The sequence below is a fragment of the Lepidochelys olivacea genome (assembly GCF_965140295.1).
Source record: "Lepidochelys olivacea isolate rLepOli2 genome assembly, chromosome: 5".
Lineage (NCBI taxonomy): Eukaryota > Metazoa > Chordata > Testudines > Cheloniidae > Lepidochelys > Lepidochelys olivacea.
Window position 1 is genome coordinate 61,950,699 of NC_140415.1, and position 21,916 is coordinate 61,972,614.

A 21,916-nucleotide genomic window follows, 5' to 3' on the forward strand; every position below is an offset into this window, starting at 1 on the left:
TCAGTTACCACTACTAAGTACTGTATCTTGATCCAGTGCAGAATGTAGGATGTGAATGCTGCTCTTAGTTGAATCAACAGGAAATTCAGAAAAGACTTGCTTCTCTGGAGAGGGCACAGTGTAACTTGCTAAATCTTCATATTTGGTGAATACATCTTTTTCTTCCTTATTCTTAGTGTTTTCTCTTGAGGCCTTTTCTTCTTCAACAATGTTTTTTATTTTCCCTAATACTGTGTTAATAGAGACTGCCTACATACAATAAAGGTATATAGTTTAGTTACTGTCTGTATGACATTTGAAATGAACAACAAGAAGTACCCTTTATTTTGAAGTTTTTTAATACATACCAATATCTTAGTAATAAAGGACTCAATGCTTCAAGGTGCTGACCACTTTGGCCACAATCTAATACAATTATGCATATTAATAGTCCCAGCAAATTCAGTAAGACTATATATGTGCTTAAAATTATGCAGAAGCTTAAGTGCTGTTGGATCAAGGCTACTATGTTTAGCACTTCATAGGATCAAGCTTTTATACATCACCACAGCATCCACACACTTTGTACAGTTGTAGCTAAGTGAATTTGCTCACAGGGTCAATGCCATTATGTCTATCAAATATTTAAACAAACAGTTATTACTATTACAAATTTCTCCTATAGAATGTATTACTGTAAATACTTACAACTAAAACCCCTCCAGCACATCATCAAGGATCTACAACCTATCCTGGAGGACGATCCCTCACTCTCACAGACTTTGGGAGACAGGCCAGTCCTTGCTTACAGTCAGCCCCCCAACCTGAAGGAAATACTCACCAACAGTTACCCACCACACAACAGAAACACTAACCTAGGAACCAATCCCTGGAACAAACCCTGTTGCCAAGTCCGTCTGCATATCTATTCAAGGGACACCATCATAGGACCTAACCACATCAGCCACACCATCAGGGGATTGTTCACCTGCACATCTACCAATGGGAAACGTGCCAGCAATGCCCCTCTGCCATGTACAGTGGCCAAACCGGACAGTCTCTACACAAAAGAATAAATGGTCACAAATCAGACATCAAGAATTGTAACCTTCAAAAACCAGTATGAGAACATTTCAATCTTCTTGGACCCTCAATAACAGACTTAAAAGCAGCCATTCTTCTACAAAAAAAACCCTTCAAAAATAGACTTCAATGAGAAACTGCAGAGCTGGAATTAATTTGCAAATTTGACACCAAATGAAGCCTGAATAAAGACTGGGAGTGGCTGGGTCACTACAAAAAGTAATTTTCCTTCTGTTGACACTCACGCCTTGTCCACTGTTGGGAATGGGCCATAGCCAGCCTGATTGAATTGGCCTCATTAGCACTGACCCCGTCACCCCCTTGGTAAGGCAACTCCCATCTTTTCATGTGCTGTATATTTATACCTGCCTACAGTATTTTTCACTCCATGCATCTAACTGATTGCCATGTTTGAGTTGGGAAATGTGACCGAGATCCGGGGGTTTTTTCACCTTCCTCTGCAGCATGGAACATGGATCATTTGCTGATTTGAACTAGAGTAAATGATGGGTTCTGTGTAATTAAGTCTTTAAATGAACATTTGAGTAGCTTAGTAACTCAGAGGTTGTGACAGGAGTGGGTGAATGAGGAGGTTCTGTGGCCTGTCATGTGCAGGAGGTCAGACTAGATTATCATGATGGGTCTTTCTGGCCTTAAAGTTTATAAGACAGGTTAGAGGGGATGGGTTAGAGGGGCAAATAATCTTGAGTAAAGAATCAGCAAATCATTAGCCACAAATTCATGAGACAATTTAATGCAGCATTGAAAAATAATAGCGTTCCACTTATCTAGGGTAAGTAGTTGGGTTTTTGGGTTCTTTTAATTTTTTTAAATAAGTGAGTAAATATCATTAGTTTCCATTATCAATCAATATAGCGGAAGACAGGGAAGTAGATTTTTATGCCTTGGTTTGGGACCAAGTTTGCAAGGCTGCCTAAACATGTACAAAGCACACTCAAATGCAACTTGAGTAAAAATAACCATTTCATTGCACCTGTCATGCAGCTACCTGTATGAAAAGAGCAGAGAGAAAACTGAAATGCTTATTGTTGATGACAGGTTTCAGAGTAGCAACCGTGTTAGTTCACAAAAAGAAAAGGAGTACTTGTGGCACCTTTAGAGACTAACAAATTTATTTGAGCATAAACTGTAGCTCACGAAAGCTTATGCTCAAATAAATTTGTTAGTCTCTAAGGTGCCACAAGTACTCCTTTTTTTATTGTTGATGACAGCATTTAAATCTTATTCTGATGGCTACATTACTATAGCATGAATATTAAGGAACTGAATTGATTAAAAAATGCCTGATTCTGTCCCCTTTACCCACTAAATAGTACCTTATGCTGCACATAGTCCTATTGGTTTCACATATGGAGTAAGGCACTACTCACTGTGGGTAAGGGTGGCAGAATCAGGTGCAAAACTAAGAAGCGTATACTTACCACATAAATTAGTGCTGCATAGGAAGCACACATTATGCTGGTGAGAGCAGTCTTTGCTGGATAGGAGATCACATCGAACAGGGAAAATGTTCTGCCCTGAAGGAAAAATAATTTTTTAAAACAGTTTTTGCTGCCAAAATATCAATGCTGCTCAATAGGACAATGTTTTAACAGCAGTTTTCTATATCTATATCCACTTCTGTAATGTCTATATTTACATTCATTTTGTCATCTGTGTGGGTCACTGGAACATACAGGAATCACAAGCATAAAGGGGTGGCATCCACTACAGCCCATCTACCAGCCTGCCTATTCTTCTGACTCAGCAGGCCTTCTGTAGCTTATAGGAGAAAGTAGTGATGGAGGAGGAGAGTTAATGCTGCTGCAGAGCTGGCTAAAGTCTCTTTCCATGTGGAAGGAGGAGAACCACCTATGCAGGGGCCTCTCCACTTGCAGATATTGGGTGCAATCGGGATCTGTTTGTATACAGTCCTTATTCAGGCAAAATGCCTACTGTTTTGGCCCAGCATGTTAACTGAATGAGGACAAACCAATGGTTTCAGGATTTGTGCCCGTATGAATTACTGTGTAATAGAGGTGAAAGTATTCATAGGGGAAAATGAGATAAAGATGGTAAAGATTCCAGTTTTGCACACAGTAATTTGAATGAGCTGTGGAACAGAACTTTTAATTGAAAGTAGTTGGAAAACCTGATATACATTGCAGGTAAAGAATGTCAGAATAGGTCCTAAATAATAAGCATTTGAACTAATGCTCCCATACCTGATTTTTATAGAGAGGCTGCTTTGGTGTGTTTACATTTTTCAGAAGACGATGAGACATAGTATTTAACTCTGCAAAATGTTGAACAAGTTGTGGCTGCAAGACTTTGGCAACAGATTTTGAAGATGTTGATATTCTGTTTAGCCCATTAATAACTCTTACTCCAGGAGATGAAGAGAATGCACTTGCCACAACTGATCTGGATGCTTGTAGAATGGGAACAATTTCCTGAAAGGGAAGTGTTTGAGAAATAATATGGCATATGATTCTAAAATGAATTTCTTAGAATATCATGACTTTATGGAGAGTGAAAGGCTATTCCAAAGATAATCCTTTGATACTGAGGCTATGCAGAGATACAAGCGATTTTATTAAAAGCTCAGTTATCATTCTTCATTTAACTCTACAACTAATGAACATGTATAATTACTTGATTTGTGGCAACATCCAAGATACTTTATAAACACATAGGAAGATATAATCCTGCCCCGTGTTCATATATAAAGTACCAGAATGTTTTACACTTTTAATGTCTTGGGAAACAACATGCATTTATATAGCACAGTTAGCATCTAGAAGAAAAATCTTTTGTAGCTCCTGTTTGGCCAGTGGACACAAGACTACCCTTCTCCTGTAATAGGTGTATGGCCTTTGCAGTATTCCCACTCCTACAGTGGCTTAGCAAACAGGAAAGTGCTGCTATCATCTGAATTTGAGAAGTACTTTACTTCTGTGGATGTTGATGGTGTCAGCACCTCCCAGGAGGCTCTGTCATCTTGCAGAGCTCACCCTATTTTCCATCAGACTCAGCATCAAAAGCTAACCTAAATATATAAATTTGGAGATGCAGGTGTTCTCGCTGAGAGAGTCTATCAGCTCAGAACATAAAGAGCCTAATAGAGGATGTATCCGATTAAACTGAGATTACACTTGATATGGACCAAAAGAGTTTAATGGTTTATTGTTGGTGATTTACCTATTGATTTCAGTTACAATATTGCCACCTGGTAATACAATGATGGGCATATTCGAAATGCTTAAGATAGAGGCATATTCTACTTCAATATTTGTAAACATTTTAAAATATGTTCTACTCATCTGCTCATCTCTGAATGCATTTTCCCTTGCCCCCTGCTCTGACAATGCCAGCCTTGCCTGAGTCCACTTCTCCCACAAACATCTTTCTTCCATGATGCCACTTATGCATGGAATGTCATTCCTGAGCTGAAAAATAAAGCCTCTACTCTCCCCTTCAAATCCCTCCTTTCCTCCTCTTCACCCACTTCTTCCAGGACACTTAGCTTGCCAGTTTTTAGTAATAGTACAAATTATCATAGAGTCTCAGACTTTAAGACCAGAAGGCATCATCCTGATTTTTTAGTTGGCCTTCCTGTGCTTTTCAGGCCACAGAAGCTCACCCTCCCACTTCTGTAATAGGCCCATAACCTCTGGCTGAGTTACTGACGTCCTCAAATATTGATTTAAAGATCAAGGGGGCCCAGTACTGATTGGAGCCTTTGGGCATTAGCATATTACAAGTAACAAAGCCTTACAAAAATCTTTCATCCTTGCTTCTTTTAGAAACCTGACCTTATATCTTACAGCCCAATGGGATTCAACCAAATGTTAAAGAAAACCTAATCAATTGATTAGTGTGAAATTTACCCTACTGTGGTGGTGATGGTGGGGGAAGCAGCACAAAGCCCTTAGCACTATTTCTGCCCCGTGGTGATTGTACTGTGGTTAGAGAGATTGTGGAGGGTTCTCTGAACCCTCTCCTTCACACTCTATAGGGGAGCTCTGTGTCGGCTCTATAATGGACCACATGATCTGTAATTAGAGGGATACAATGATCCAAGTAGCTAGGTACAATGTAGCAGCAGTCATTCTTCCTGTCCATACACTGGCATAATAGCCTGGCCACAGGATGACGGTGTGAGAAAGATCTAAGTATGAGCATTCCATAGCAGTCTTCCCTCCACAATTCTCACCACTCGGATTTTGCTCAGTGAGGGTGATGAATTTCAGTGACTGAACTAAATGGGAGAAATTGTATCTTATACATGTAGGGAACTAAGACGTGTTTCTGTGTGCTCTGCAGTGACCTGTATTTTATCTGATATTGGTCAGAAGTGCAACTTCCATTAAAAAAAAATCATCAATGGGAGTCCTGTAACTAAACTCTGTACAACGTTGCTTGAGAAAAAATGCAGGGTAGATTCTCAGATGTAAAGTGCCATAGTTGTTGAAATAAATGGAGCTATGACAATTTACACCAGATGAGGATCTGTCTTAAATGTTTTGTACCATTGGCTATTACTATTATTATATGTGATAAATAAAAAAAATAAAACTACGTAAGGTTCTCAAAACATTTAGGAAGGAATGTGCATTGAAATGGAACACAGGATCTAATTCAAGAGGTGAATATAATTGCAACCATAATGTAATTAAATTTAACATAATGGAGGGGGGAGAGAATGCAAATAAACCCACCGCAGTCGCATTTAATTTAAAAAAAGGGAACTACACAAAAGTGAGGAGGCTAGTTAAATGGAAATTAAAAGGAACAGTCACAAGAGTGAAATGCCTGCAAACTGCATGGAGACTTTTTAAAAACATCATAACAGAGGCTCAAATGAAATGTATGCCCTAAATAATCATTTTAAAAACTGTAAGAGGACCGTGCTACTGTGACTAAACAGCAGAGTAAGAGAGGCTGTTAGAGTCCCCTCCCCCCCAAAAAAAATTCCTTTAAAATTGGAAGTAAAATCCTAGTGAGGAAAATAGAAAGAAGCTTAAACTCTGTCAAGTGTAAAAGGCAGGGCAAAAAAAAAAAAAAAAATAGAAGAACTAGCTAAGGTAAAAAAAAAACTAACTGCAATTTTTTTAAAGTATATCAGAAGCTGGAAGCCTGTCAAACAGTCCATGCGGCCCCAGGATGGCCGAGATGCTAAAGGAGCACTTAAGGAAGATGGGGCTGCTGCAGAGAAGCTAAATGAATTCTTTTGTATCAGTCTTCACTGCAGAGGCTATGGGGGAGATCCCGACACCTGTGCTGATCTTCTTATGTGACAAATCTGAGGAACTGTCCCAGATTGAAGTGTCAGTAGAGGAGGTTTTGGAACAAATTGATAAATTAGTCACTAAGACCAGGTGGTTGTCACCCAAGAGTTCTGAAGGAACTCAAATATGAAATTGCAAAACTAACTAAGGTATGTAATCTGTCACTTAAATCACCTTCTGTATAAGATAACTGGAGGGTAGCTAATGTAACTTATTTTTTTTTTAAAGGCTCCAAGTACAATCCTGGCACTTACAGGCCAGTAAGCCTAACTTCAGTACCAGGCAAATTGATTGAAACTGTAGTAAAGAACAAAATTATCAGACAACATAGATAAACATGATATGTTAAGGAAGAGTCAACACAGCATTTTTAAAGGGAAATCATGCCTCACCCGTATATTAGAATGATCTGATAGCGTCAACAAGCATTTGGACAAGCATGATCCACTTGATATAGTGTACTTGGACTTTCAGCAAGCCTTTGACAAGGTCCCTCACCAAAGGTTTTTGAGCAAACTAAGCAGTCATAGGATAAGAGGGAAGGTCCTCTCATAGATCAGTAACTGGTTGAAAGATAGGAAACAAATGGTAGGAATAAATGGCGAGTTTTCACAATGGAGGGAGGTAAATAGTGGGGTCCCCCAATCTGTACTGGTATCTGTGCTGTTCAACATATTCATAAGTGATCTGGAAAAAAGGATGAACAGTAAGGTGGCAGGTGATGCAAAATTACTCAAGATAGTTCAAAGCTGACTGCAAAGCATTACAAAAGGATCTCACTAATCTGGGTGACTGGGTGAGAAAATGGCAGATGAAATTCAGTGTTGATAAGTGCAAGGTAATGCACATTGGAAAACATAATCCCAACTATATGTACAAAATGATGGGGTCTAAATTAGCTGTTACCATTCAAGAAAGAGATCATTGTGGATGGTTCTCTGAAAACATCCACTCACTTTACAGCAAAAGTCAAAAAAGCTAACAGAATATTCGGAGAGGAATAGATAAAAAAAAAGACAAAAAAATAATATCATGCCACTATATAAATCCATGGTATGCCCACTTTGTGCAGTTTTGGTTGCCCATCTCAAAAAGAGATATTAGAATTGGAAAAAGTACAGAGAAGGGCAACAAAAACAATTGAGGGTATGGAACAACTTCCATCTGAGGCGAGGTTAAAAAGACTTGGACTGTTCATTTTAGAAAAGAGACGATGAAAAGAGATGATAGGTCTATAAAATCATGAATGGCATGGAGAAATAGAATAGGGAAGTGTTATTTAGCTCTTCATGTAACACAAAAACTAGGGGTCCCCAATTAAATTAATAGGCAGCAAGTTTAAAGCAAACAAAAGGAAATCCTTCTTCGCACAGTACATAATCAACCTGTGGAACTCATTTCCATGGGATGTTGTGAAGTCCAAAAGTATAACAGGGTTCAAAAAAGAAATAGATATGTTCATGGAAGGCAGGTCTGTCAATAGCTGTTCACCCGGATGGTCAGGGACTCAACCCCATGCTCTGGGTGTCCTTAAACCCCCAACTGCCAGAAACTGGGACTGGACCACATGGGATGGATCACTTGATAAATTGCCCTGTGATGTTCATTCCCTCTGAAGCATCTGTCTCTGGCCACTGTCAGAAGACAGGACACTAGGCTATTTGGACCATTAGTCTGACCCAATATGGCTGTTCTTATATGTATCACAATGCCCTTAGCACCTAATGACTAAATGTCACCATATCCATTATGTATGGTATATGGTACACACTTTAGCTCATGTTGTCAAGGAAGAAGTGTAAATTACATTTTATCAGTGTCCACAAACAGATTTAGTAGTGCTGTTCCCACCTGAGTCAGTGGCAATCTTTACTCAAGCAAAACTCCCCAAATGGGAGCTTTGCAGTAGTTTAATTAGGTGGGAGGGGGCATTTGTAGCCACTCTTTCGGTCATATTAGTCCCCTAATAGAAAGTGGGGATTATTGATGCCAATGTCAATAAGAGGTGAAATAATAAATATTTTCTTGTTCATTTAAGGCTGATCCCAAGCCTATTAAAATAGCAAAACACCCACTGACATCAGCAGGAGCAGGATCAAGTCCTAAATGGCAAAAGAAAAAGGCATTTGTTGCCTATCATATTTTAAGCTCTTTGGGTCACCACTTAGCACAGCAGGATCCCAATCCTAATTGAGGCCTTTGGGTACTACTGCAGTACAAATTATAACATTCAATAGACATTGCTGTGTTATTCCTATTATGATTTTGTATTATTGTAGAACTTAGGAGCCCCAGTCATGGACCAGAATCCCATTGTGCTAGGTGCTGCACAAACACAGACCAAAAAGACAGACCCTGTTCCAAAGAGCTTACAATCCAAGTATAAGACAAGAGACAACAGATGGACACAGAGAGTTAGATGGGGAAGTGCAAGGAAACAATTAGATGATACTTGTCAGCATGATTGTCAGTGGTCTCTGCATGCCAGCAGCCTAACCGTTGTAAAGTTTTTTTAATAGGTATAATGGAAAAGGAGAATTTTAAGGAGGATAATGAGTTAGTTTTGTGGATATTTATGGGGAGCATCTCCCAGGTGTGAGGGGCAGCATGGGAGAAAGTACAAAGGTGTTCATGTTATTAATGAGTGGGTGATGGAGGCTGGCCTCATGACCTGTTCAGAAGTCGGAGCTGACATTTTGATCGTGAATGGATGATAGGTAGGATGGGTGGTGATACGTTGTAAAGGGCCTTGAAAGTGAAAATAAGTTGTTTATATTTGATGCAATAGAGAAGATGGAGCTAGTGGTGCGATTCAAAGAGAGCGAGGTGATGTGGTCAAAGCAATGAGCAAGGAAATTGATCTTTGCATCAGCATTCTACATAGATACGAGCAGGGAGAGATTTACTTCATCGAGGCTAGTGAGAAGGATGTTGCAGCAATTGAGATGTGAGATGAAACCTTGGACAAGAGTGGTAGCTGTGTAAATGGACAGGAAATCTCAAGAGTAGTTGTATGGAAAGAAACAGCAAGATTTAGATATAGCCTGGATGGGAAGATGAAAAAACAGGTCTGAGTTTAAGATAACATAGTGGAAAAGATTAAGAACTCTGTTTCAGCCATGCTGAACTTGCACTGATATTGCATTGTGGATTTTAGCCAATCAGAGAGGCAGGCCATGGTTTTAGTTTAGACAGAATGGGACAGGCCTGGAGTAGAGAGGTAGATCTGTAAGTCATCAGCATCGAAATGGTAGTTTAATTTGTATTTATGGATGAGATTTCAGAGATAAGTGTGGAGGGAGAAAAGAAAGGGATGAAAAACAGATCCCTGTGGAGCCCCTACAGAAAGTTGGAGAGGAAATGAGGAGGATCTTCCAAAGGACACACTAAAGAACAATTAGAGAGGTAGGAGGAGAATCAGGAAAGGACAGTCACAGAAGGACAAGATTTCAAGAGGATTAGTAAGTTTCAGTTAAGCGCAAAGGATAGAAGCTAGTTGGAGAGGGTCTAGGATGGAACTGGAAGAGAGGACTCTAGACAGCAAATGTAAACAGCATGTTCAATGAGCTTAGAGGTGAAAGGGAGGATGCGGCACTAACTGGAAAGGCATGTTGGATCAAGGATGGATTTTTTTTAAGATGGGAGAGACTAAAGCATGCTTGTATCGTGAGGGGAAAAAGTGTCAGGAATCACGACCTGCTGCAGAGCTAGTCTCCAGGCAGCCTCCTCAGTACCTTTGGCCTACAACAGCTGTCTGATTGGCTACACCACCTGATTGGCTGGAGGGGGTAGCAGCAGCAGCTTGCTGGCTGCTCAACGTTCATGCCCACCACTGTGATTGCTCCTGTTACCTTATTCCTGTCCTGCCTCTGCCTTCAACCCCTCCTTGCCTGTTACCCTGCTTGCTTCAGTTCCTGACCTTGGTTTGATCTTTGGCCCTGGCTTCCCACTGCTGACTCTGGCTCTGCCCCTAGTCCTTGGTTCCTGATGCCTGCTCTGACCACTAAGCTAGACTGCCCTCATTCCAGTCAACGGAGCCAGAGGCACACAAGAGGTCAAGAAGAGTAAGGGAAGGAATGAGAGTGGGTATGAGGGAAATCTGAGGGAAATCAGATGGGATGGGGTCAGTGGGGCAAGAGGAAGGCTTAGAGGAGGAGAACAGATGAGAAACTCCTGTGTCTGTGACAGGGAGGAGGAGGAGAGAGTTGTAGAAAAAGAGGTGGAAGTTCATATTGCATTTTGTCAAATTTTCTCATGGAAGAAATTGGCAAAAACTTGTGCAGGGAGAAGTGGAGGTTGGAGGAGGAGAGGGTTTGAGGAGTGGTCAGAGGTGGTTGGGATTGTGGACATGAGATTCAATTAAATTGGTTAAGTGGAGTTGTTTAGCTAGGAAGATGCCAGAACTGAAGAAGAAAATGAATTTGTAGTGTTAGAAGTCAGCCTAGTCACGGAATTTCTGCCAAAGATGCTCCGCAGCCAGAGACCAGGAACACAGGAAGTAGATGTTGGGGTATTTCAGGCAATAATTTATTACAGGCCTTCTTCTCCCAATTTTATTTCTACATGAGAGGGATTGGAATTGATGTCCTGCTTCACAGTCTGATTTGCCAGTGTCAGTGGAATTGGAAGTGTAGAAGGAGTTGAGGGTCTATCACAATAGAGAGTCTGAGCACCTCACAAGCCTTAATGGATTTTACCTTCAGAACATCTCTGTGAAATAGGGGAATTTTAATCTCCATTCCATAGATGAGGAATAGAGGACAGCAGGCTGCATCCACAAACATTTTTGGGCATCTAACTGCCACTTGAGGCAGTTTTAAGATTCTCAAGTTAGGATTCTCAAAACCTCCACTCAGCTGCCACCTAACCCACAAATTACCTAGGCATCTACATTTCTGCTGATAAATTCCCCTACATTTTTGCCAGCGGGTATGTATGGAGCCATCTAAATCCTGATGCCATAGAGCAGCTCAGGCCATTCCCCTGCCTGTCTCACCTACAATGTCCAATTCAGAGACCACTTTCCAGATTGGGCCCAGCACAAAATGGAAGTGGAGAAGCCCCACCAGAGAGAGAGTGAGACATAACTCTACAGTCCAGAGATTAGAGCACCCACCTGGCAGACCCAGGTTCCAGTCCCTGCTCCAATAACTATTTAATGACGAAATATCAACCTCAGCAGAGCATGTCTTATTAAATAATGGTAGATAAAACACATTCATAATATTTTTAAACAAGAAGGGGAAAATCCTTTATCAGAACTTCAATGGCAATGAAATACAATAATTCAGTACCTTTACCTGGTTTGACTGTTGCAATCCAATTATGGTTGGAAATTCATCCTTAATCTCATCTATAATTTCCACAACTGCTCTCTGAATTAGGTAAACTGAGGTAAAAAAGAAGCAATTAAAGATTAAATTAAAAACCTAATTAATTAAACAAAGTGGTGGTACCATGTACAAATAGGTAGGACAAGGAAGGTTTATGGGTTTAAATGGATCACAACCAGGATTATGTACCTTGTCCAGAAAATCTCTTTAACACCTGCCCACATATCCACCCGATTGGTTTGATGGGCATCTTGTGTCCTAGGGTGAGTTCCCCTGAGTCCTAAGCTCCAGTTACCTCACAAGACTAACTCAGATGAACTCTCAGATCACAAATGAGCACACCATGCCCCCCCCCCCCCACATGAACATCACCATATCCAGGCAGGGAGTCTTTATGACAGCACAGTGGATCTCTTAGGTACCCACTTAGCTTCTGACGCTCTGCGGATGTGTGGTGCCCAAGGTATGATCCTATCAGGAAAAAAATCATCCGTACTTTTCACAAGTTGCCATGTAAATGATCACATTTCTTCTAAGTTGTGCACAAGGATACACTGTTTTTACATCTTGCTCTTCTGGTATCCTAAATCCATGGGCTTGGGGCTAAACAAAAGACGTCTCTGATTTCCTTTGTCTTCAGGTTCAAGGTAAACAAACAAAAGTCCCTTAGTCCTTTCCTTAAGTTTTAAGCAAGCAAGAGAACTCATAGTTTTTGTCCTTTGCATTAGACTGTTTCTCTTATTATAGCTATGAGCCTTTCCATCAGTCAGCCAGTGATTTATTATTCCTTTTCTTATTATATGCACCAGGTTGGCTCCTGGGAAACTAATAGGCTCCAGCTGCTTCTAGTTCCTTCTGCTCTTCTCTCTAAGACAAGGAAATACCCAAGTGTCAAGATACTAATGTTGGCCACTACCAATGGAGCCCTCAAACGTGCCAAAAATATATGTTTAATTCACGTGATTCTTAATATGGCTGCATTGGTTGCCAACGTAAGAGAGACCAGAAACAAAACATTGCCACATTTCTGAACTAGGGGTATTTGTCAGCTGTCTTTAATTAGTATAGTTTATAAACCCCTGTGTTTAATACTGAGAGGTAATGTTCAGCAAGACCACAACAATAGTGATGCCTTTGGACCAGATGCCAGGATGGCTGGTGCCTTGCCACTGTTAGTGAGAATAGTGTTCCTACTGGCCCATATAAAGCCCCATTTACTGAGAAAATGGGGGGTTGAGAATTTCACCCATTTTCCTTGAAGTATTGCAGAATATATATTATTTATTAATTCAGATTTGCACTATAGGGTATCACTGAGGTGTTGTGCATCAAAGTCTGCAGTTTGGGTGGCTTGGAGGAAGGAAGGAACACCATGCTATGGCTTTTAGTTCCAAGATGTTCATATGATGTTTTAGATTGTCCTGAGACCAAGAACCTTGCATTTGCAAGTGATTCAAGTGGGGCACACCAGCCTGTCCCTGATGTGTCTGTGCCCAGTGTCATTGGGAAGGGGACCAAGAAGAGTATCAATTTTCTTACGTTCAGCAGGTCTATCCACTATTCCAGTTCTTCAGGATGCAGAGTGGGACTGAGACTCATTTGGTTATAAGGTGGCCAGATGAAAGTCAGACTGTCCTTCGGCAGCGATGCATAGGTCACTAGCAAAATCTGGCAAGTAGTATCACATACATCCATGTAGATATGTGGCCAAAGAGACCCAGACATGTACGCACTGCAACTATCAATCTTGTCTGCAGGTCATATGTCATTGACTTGACTGAAGGTACACAAACCTATCTTCTGGCAGGAAAGCTTTTGCCAAACTAGAATTGAGCATAGCTCCTATGCACTCTATCATCTGCATTGGTATGACAGACAAATTCTCATAGTTCATGTGAGATGGAAGGGGGTAGTTTTTAATTATTGAACATCTACTACTTTGGTTTTAAAAATTACTAAAAATATTTAGTTCAGAGAAACAAAAAATGGCAGGCCAGCTCGGACTAATTGTTTGTCTTACTACAAACTCGGGGGGTGTGGTTACCACCACTGAGTCACAGGTGTTCTTTTAAATACTTTATGGGACACCATGATTAAGACCAAGAAAAATAATCACAATTATTAACCAATGCTATTTTATAATTAAAGAAAAGAATAGGAAAACATTAAACACAAATGACTGAACACAAATGATAAACTGGTTACTTCCATTACAATTTTTTTCTATATGTCTCTTTGTGTAGAGCTTTTAACAGAGATAGTACTCTGGAGATTTTAGGGCAGATGAACCTGGCAGTTTATAGTTGGCAAAGTCAACAATCTTAACTACATTCTATGAAACAGAAGAAAACATTTAAATCATTTACTTAGAAGAAGCCATTTAAGGAGTTGTATTGAGACAAGCCAATTAACCAATATTAAACATTTTAAATTTAATTAAATCCTACCTTTTTGTTTACCAGTGTTTAGTCCTCCTCTCCTTTCCAAAAATACATTTTAACCAGTTGGTGATTAACAGGAGAAACTGTTAGTCTTAATTTATTTCAGTATTCCAACAAAATTATTATGAGACTTTTATATCTAATCCCTGGCAGTGTTTTAGTTAACTTTTTCTTACCAATCCATCCATGTTGAAGTCTTGGGGAGGTTTCCTTGGGTTGGTTTCTTCTTGATTCTTCTCTAAAAGAAAAGGAGTGCTTGTGGCACCTTAGAGACTAACATGGCTGCTACTCTGAAACTTGATTCTTCTCTGTTTTTCATATCTGTCTGTGGCAGCTTCCTTTTAGTGGTGGAAAGGCTAAACTGAGGAGTGCTTGCTTTCTAAACAGAGTAGCCAGGGGTGTGAGGTGCTCACTTGAGAATTTTGTATACCCTTATCATTATTTTGATGAAACTATATGAAAACACACCTCTTTAATGCTTGTTCAGATTTAAGTTGGTTACTGTTATTCTTTTATTGGCTCTATGCCTTTGGGGTTGGCTTATATGATACTTTCATCTCCTAAATATGCGGTCTTTCTAATATGCAACATTTCTTTAATAACTCTCTGTGGGTGTATATAAATATGTGAAGATTCAAATAACTTTTAAAGTTAATTTTAGCTTTTTTATTCAGTTCATTTTGTGAGATTTTACTTTTATTAGAGTTTGACAGGAAATGAAATTGTTTTTAAAAAGTCTATTAGTTTATTTTCTTTATTTAAAAGTTATTAGTTCTCAAAACAGTATTTTAAATTTAAATAACTCTAAGAAAATCTTTAGCCTAAGCTGTTAATTAACCATTACTGTATTCTATACCTAAATGGCTTCTTACATTAATAATTAATCTAGCATTAAATGACCTTGCTCTATGTTTGTACATAAAACATTTTATGATTTATATAATATCAGACAGTTATTATATGAAAGTTTTCATTTAAATACAAAATATTTATAAATATACATATTAGTAGAAGCTTATACCTTCTAAGCATTTGAGAAACAACAAAGGTTATCACCTCTAAGTGGAAATGAGTTGGAAGTAGCCAGTAGCTTCTGTAAAAATTGCCCATCATAAGTGTTCTCCAGGTTTAAAGAATGAAAACTGTAGTGTGTTTACAAAAGAAATGAATATCACTAAGGCTATTTCTAGAATTCTTTGAGTGGGTTTAAACTCAGATTTTTCTTTGGAAAAAAAGAAGGGGGAAAGGGGGTTAGCATAGGCCCACTTTACCTCTAGATGTATTGCTCTGATAACACAAACCTACATTCCTCTCACACTCAGTTTTCTTCCTAAAAGTGTTCATACAGATTGATGTTTGCTTGTCCTTGGGAGCTAGAAGCAGAAACCTTCTGGAATTTCTTTGACTAGCTTTAACATTTTGTAACATACAGTAGTTAGCTAAGCATGTGTATTGTTATATTTCCAAGCATCTTGACTATAATATTCTTGTAGCTATTTCTTAATATTTAGTAAAGGTGCACACAAGTTTGTAATTACTTTTTTAAAAGTTATATTTATTAATATTATTTTTTGCAACAGTATTGAGATCTCTCTCCCCCATTCATTAGGAGTCCTAAGTGGGAGAACAGGGAAAGGAAGTGATCCAGAGCTGTTTCAGCCTCCATTTGGGACCTGCTGGTGACTTACATATGAGTAGACATGAATTCTCCATTTCCTTATATGAGTCCTACTATGGCCAGACACTTAGTGAACACTTTCAGTGCTGGAGAGAGTGAGAAAGGCAGAGCCCTGTATTGGTAATGGCTGGCCCCACTGTGCATTTTAGGTACTTCCTGCGAGCCAGAGGGATGGCCATGTGGAAGTATGCAACCTGGAAGTCAAAAGATGTGAACTAATTTTGAGGTTGGAGTGATGGGAATGATGGAGGCAAGTGTTATGATCCTGAACATGAGACAGTATATATATTTGCTGAGTCCCTCAGGTCTAGCATAGGACAAAGATGTCTTTTTTCTTTGGAATAAGAAAATATTAACAGTACTTCTCCTGTACTCTTGAGGAACCTTCTCTGAAGCTCTAAGCTAAAGCAAAGAAACCACTTCTGTTTGCAATAAGCTCTTGTGAGTCAAGTCTCTGAAGAGCGATAGGGAAGGGGGGTGGGTGTGGAATCAAACTATATGGGGTAGCCATGGGCTATAATCTCCAGTACCCATCTGTCTGATGTTAACAGAACCATGCCTTGTGGAATGGAGCAAGGTGGCTTCCAGAGGTTGTGCTCTGTAGACTGGTTCCTATGTGCCTCCCAACTCTCTCATCAAATTTGCTCATGAGTCATCATGGTAGAGTGTGGGACAGAGGTCAAAGAGGCTTGATGCCCCTCCCTTGTTGTATCTCGGGCATTCCCAGCATGTACTCCATCTATCTGTGGTAAGATGGGGTATGCAGCCTCTGCTGGTGCAATGGTTGAGGGAGGTACACCTTCCAATAGGGTTGAGGTGTGTAGGTTCCCAGAGGGGACAGGGTTGTTATGAAAACTTTCAGCGAACATAGGGTGCTATCAGTCTGTTCGCTGAACAGCTCCAAGCCCTCAAAGAGCAAGTCTTCAGTCGTGTCTTAAATCTTGTGAGGGATACCTGAGGCTTGGAGCCCCAGCGCTGTCTGCTTAGTCACTATGGTGACCATAGACCTGGCTGTGGTGTCAGAAGCATCCACTGCTGGCTGTAAAGCTGTGTTGGCCACAAGCTGGCCTTTTATTATGTCTTTCAGATTGTATCTGCTTTTGTGAGGGGGCTTGGCCAGGAAGGGTGTCACCCGTTCTCATGTTAAAAAATCATATTTGGCCAGCAATGTTTGGCAGTTGCCCACCCTCATCTGGAGCAAGGCTGATGAGAATTCCTTTCTTACAAACAGATTTAAGCATTTGGGCTCTTTGACTTTGGGCATATTCTTGGTGAATCTTGACATCCAAGAGTGTTGGGGTGGATGTAAGAATACTCGGATCTCAAGGAGGATATCTGACACCATTTTTCAACATGTTTCACCACTGGTATTATAGTGACTGATATTTGTTACAAGGCTCAGATCTAGGATGTCTTCATTCCAGTGACTGAGGTCGCACTCGCAAAGTCACAGGAGAGGGGACCTCCTCTTCCATAAAGACAGGGACTGGCTTCTAAAGGACTGATAAAGTGGACCCCAGTAGGGCCACAGTGGTGCACTGTATGTGCATGGAGGGCTGGTGAGCTGCTTGCAAGACCAGTGCCACCATGCTGGTGATTGAGGTCTGTAGAGATCCTCCCTACTCTCAGCAGCACTACTCATAGATCTCAGCGGCAGAGTCGCTGCTGGATGCTGGCAAAAAAAAAAAGTGTGTCCTGGGGATGGTGAGGAGAAGTGTACCTCTTTCATACAGAGCGCTAACTGGTAAAACAGTATCGGCAACAGACTGTGTTGGTGCCAGTGAATACCTCAGTGCCGAGTGCAGCTCCAATGCACTGTGTGTCTCTGCAATTGGTATCAGAGTTGACATCTATGGGGCATTGCTGGTGATGGGCCTGGTACCAGTGGAGTATGCTGCACTGCAGTCTGCTCCTTTCCACCTGTCTTTGAAGCCATTGTGACTTGGCTAGCTTGTCTCTTGGCATCTTCCGTGTCCCTCTTTATGGGAGGACCTAGAGCTCCATGTCAAGTTTCTGCACTTGTATTTTGGGGGGCTCCTTTTGGCATGTTGTATTGACATTTGAGGTGTCAAATTTGAAGCTGGCACTGTTAATGGCATCAGCACTGGTGCTGATGATACCAATGCTGGAGCTGGGCCTGGATTTGGTGCTGCTTTCTCTGCAGAGGTCTTCATGGTTGTCTGCATATTAGATGGAACACTGGAAGATATGAGTCTGACTATTAGAGGGGTCTTTGAACTTGGTTTTTCTGGATTTCTCATAGATTTCTCCAGAAGACAGAGCTTCAGCTTCACATCCCTCCACTTGTGGGTTCCTTGCAGAAAAGGAGAGGCACCTGCTTGGGAAGCAAGACTCTCCCAAGCAGAACAGCCATCTTCTATGCCTGTCTTTTTGTGGAATTAATCTGTTACAGGACAGACAAGGCTTGAAGTGGGTTTTGAGTCCACCTTTTTTTTTTTTTTTTGAGTCCTGTGCAGGGTGTGTGTGTTATGGGAGAGGGTTGTATAGGTAGAGGGGCAGTCTGCAAGCACTTTTTGGTTCAGCAAGTGCTAAAGCAGCCTAGGGTAATAAAAATAAAAGAATGAAGGTGGTTCTGAAGAATCTCATAAGTTTTTGAGAAATTTAGCCAGGGCTAAAGTCTAGTGGGTCAGACACCAGCAGCTTCCATCTTGCTTCCATGGGTGGTAAGAGGAAAGTGAGGGAGGGTTGCAGCTGCCTGCCCTCATACTGGAGCATGAGGCAGCACAGGGCACATACACCCCAACAGACACTGCTATTCAAAAAAATCTGGTATTATGTGCTTGGGGCACATGCATACCTACCGTGGGATCCACACTGACACATACACAAAGAATTAAAGATTCTATGACATTTTTTACAGTAGGCCAGTTAACACTGAGATCCTGGCTAAATTCCAGTTCTGGTGATTCTTTTTACTTTTTCTGCAGTTTTAAATAGTTACCAGATCAGGTCTTTCCTGTTCTAAACTGTTATCTGTTGGACTCTGGTGCATGCAACAGAATTTCAGTGGTGAAATAATTATTGTACACAGTAGTTCATGAAGTATTCGGGGTTTCTTCATTCTAAAAGGGCCTGCGTTAAATATATTGACACAGATTCTTTGACCTGTCTGTACTGTGCTCACAGGACTAAAGTGAAGGGCGTGGGACAGGACAAAGATAATTGTATGCCAGTTTGCAACTTCTGAGATCCCAGTGAAAGAGCACTCCCATAACTGCTTAAAGTTGTATGTCCCTAATGGACCATTTTGGCAGCTGCCAATAACAGTGATACCCCAGTTATGCCTTTTTCAAAGAACATCCCTATCCCAAATGGTGGGAAGAGTGTGTATGCACTTATGCTAATGTTTTGAGCAGGTCCTCTGACTCATTCAGTGAACAAGATGTGTGGCCCCATAATATTTACTGCACACTCTTCAAACTGTGTCACTATAGCATATGAGTGCTACACAACATACCTGTGAGGTGAAGGGGTGGTATTATCCCCCTTATACCGAAAGAGAATTGAGGCACTAATTTTGGGTTCCCAAATAAAGATGCTGAGGGCCTGATTTTTTCAGAGTACTGAGCATTATATAGCATTTTATATGTTCAGAGCACTGGGCCCACTGACTTTAATTGCAGCTGTGAGTGCTCAGCACTTCTGCAAATTAGAGCCCAGGGTTTCAAGCTGGGCACTCACAAAATGAGCAGCACACAATTCATGACCGCCTGTGAAAAATGTAAGTGATTTGCCAAGCTTTACACAGGAAGTCTGTGGCTGAGGCAGGGATAGAATCCAATTCACCCGGGAAGCATTCAGTTGCCTTTATCATAGGACTAAACATTTCTTTTCCAGAAATCCCCGCCTCATTCACTACACAACTTCTGACTTGTGCAACAAAGGAGGCAGGGGTCCTACAGACAACAGTCTCGTTCACTACACAACTCTGATTCACCCCAGAGCATGGTACAGTCTGTACACTGAATGAGGCTGGGTTCCTGTGAAAAAAACAGTATGTGATAATGTAATTAAAGACTACCATAATGCATATGCACAAGGTAGAGTGACGATATTTCCTAAAGGGAAATGGGACACCGTGTGGGGATTAGCCCAAGTCCTCCCTCCCTGCCCCCTCCCCCAGGGGGCTGGCCAAGTTGCTTGCCTGAGCCCGTTCCCCCACCCCCACCTGCACGGGACTGGTGTCGCTGCTCACCCAAGCCCTGCCTGCCCCCCCATGTTCTTCCACACCCCACATTTTTGACAAAATGGGATATTTGTCCCATTTGCGCTTGCCAACTGATGAAGTTGGCAAGAACAAATAGGACAAATGCCCGCTTTTGCCAAAAAAATCAGGACAACCAGGACAGGGCTTTAAAAAGGGACCATCCTGGCCAAAATGGGACTTATGGTCACCCTAGTACAAGAGGACTGAAGATAGCACACACAACTTTAATACTGGCATTTCCTAACTTCTGAGTGCTGGTGAAGGTTGAAGTCATTCTTTTGACCTAGTTTTTTGTGTGATTTCCTAGGTTTTTTTTCTTTAAAGCAATAAAAAAAAAAGTAATTCTACCATGTGGCATAGTGACACCCCATATGGTTCATCAGCAGGGCTGAAGCCTTTAGATCCACTTCATGTACCTCTGCCACTCGATGAAGTGAGCTGTAGCTCACGAAAGCTTATGCTCAAATAAATTGGTTAGTCTTTAAGGTGCCACAAGTCCTCCTTTCCTTTTTGCGAATACAGGCTAACATGGCTGCTACTCTGAAACCTGTAATTAACTGACACAAGCAGTAATTTGTCATCCCCTATGTCAGGGATCTCAAACTCAATTTACTTTAGGACCAGTGCCAGTACTCAAACCCTACCAGAGGGCCAATAATATCACTCGTGCCACCCAGAACCCACCCCCCAAAACTCCGCCCCCCACCTACCTAAGGCTCTGGGAGGCAGTTTGGGTGGGGGAGGAGGTCGGGGGCAGGGGATTGGGGTGCAGGGTCTGGGAGGGAGTTTGGGTGCTGGGTGCAGGCTCTGGGCTGGGGCAGAGGGTGCAGGCTCTGGGAGGGAGTTTGGGGGCAGTGGGTGTGTGGGGATGGGGTGCATGCTCTGAGAGGGAGTTTGAGGGTGGGAGGGGGTGGGAGGGGGTGCAGGCTCTGGGAGGAGGTTGGGAGTGCGGTGCTTACCTGGGCCTCCGTCATAACCATACAGCTAAGGGTAGCCTAGAATTCCTCCTTACCTGTAAGGGGTTAAGAAGCTCAAATAACCTGGTTGGCACCTGACCAAAAGGACAGTGGGCAAAGAAGATACTTTCAAATCTTGGAGGGGGGGAAGGCTTTGTTGTGTGTATTCTCTTGGGAAGCAGAGAAGCATTAGGTCAGAACTCTTTCTCCTATAAACCTAAAAGTCTCTCATATTACAAAAAATGTAAGTAAAAGCCAGGCAAGGCATGTTAGATTATCTTTTGTTCTGCTTGTGAATTTTTCCTTTGCTGGAGGGAGGTTTATTCCTGTTTTTTGTAACTTTGAAACTAAGCCTAGAGGAAGTTCTCCTGTGTTTTTGAATCTTTTGTTACCCTGTAAAGTTATTTTCCATCCTGATTTTACTGAGGTGATTTTTACCTTTTTTTTTAAATAAAATCTTTCTTTTAAGAACCTGACTGATTTCTCTATTGTCCTAAGACCCAGGGGTTTGGGTCTGTGGTCACTTCTTAACCAATTCGTTAGGATAGTATTCTCAAGCCTCCCCAGGAAAGGGAATGTAAGGGCTTGGGGGGATATTTTGGGGGAATAGGAACTCCAAGTGGTCCTTTCCCTGATACTTTGTTAAATCACTAGGTGGTGGCAGGGTACCCTCCAAAGGCAAAGAATTTGTGCCTTGGGGAAGTTTTAATCTAAGATGGTAGAAATAAGCTTAGGGCGTCTTTCATGCGGGTCCCCACATCTGTACCCTAGAGTTCAGAGTGGGGAGGGAACCTTGAGAGCCTCCACGCGCTGTTGCCCTCAGGCACCACCCCCGCAGCTTCCCATTGGCTGCAGGGGTGCTTGGGGTGGGAGCAGCGCGTGGAGGCACAGCCCCACCCCAGGGCCGCAGGGAAGGGCCAGTAGCCA

At 41.5% G+C, this 21,916-nt stretch overlaps 1 protein-coding gene across 1 annotated transcript; it reads right to left on the reverse strand.

The window, feature by feature from the left end:
• Positions 1 to 11,936, reverse strand: SPATA9 (spermatogenesis associated 9; the record flags this gene model as incomplete). Its single annotated transcript, XM_084628130.1, has 5 exons — positions 1 to 249; positions 2,505 to 2,600; positions 3,288 to 3,515; positions 11,654 to 11,742; positions 11,876 to 11,936. The coding sequence occupies 5 exons, from the start codon at positions 11,934 to 11,936 to the stop codon at positions 1 to 3; spliced, it is 723 nt and encodes a 240-aa protein (XP_084484256.1).
• Positions 11,937 to 21,916: the final 9,980 nt, after the last annotated feature.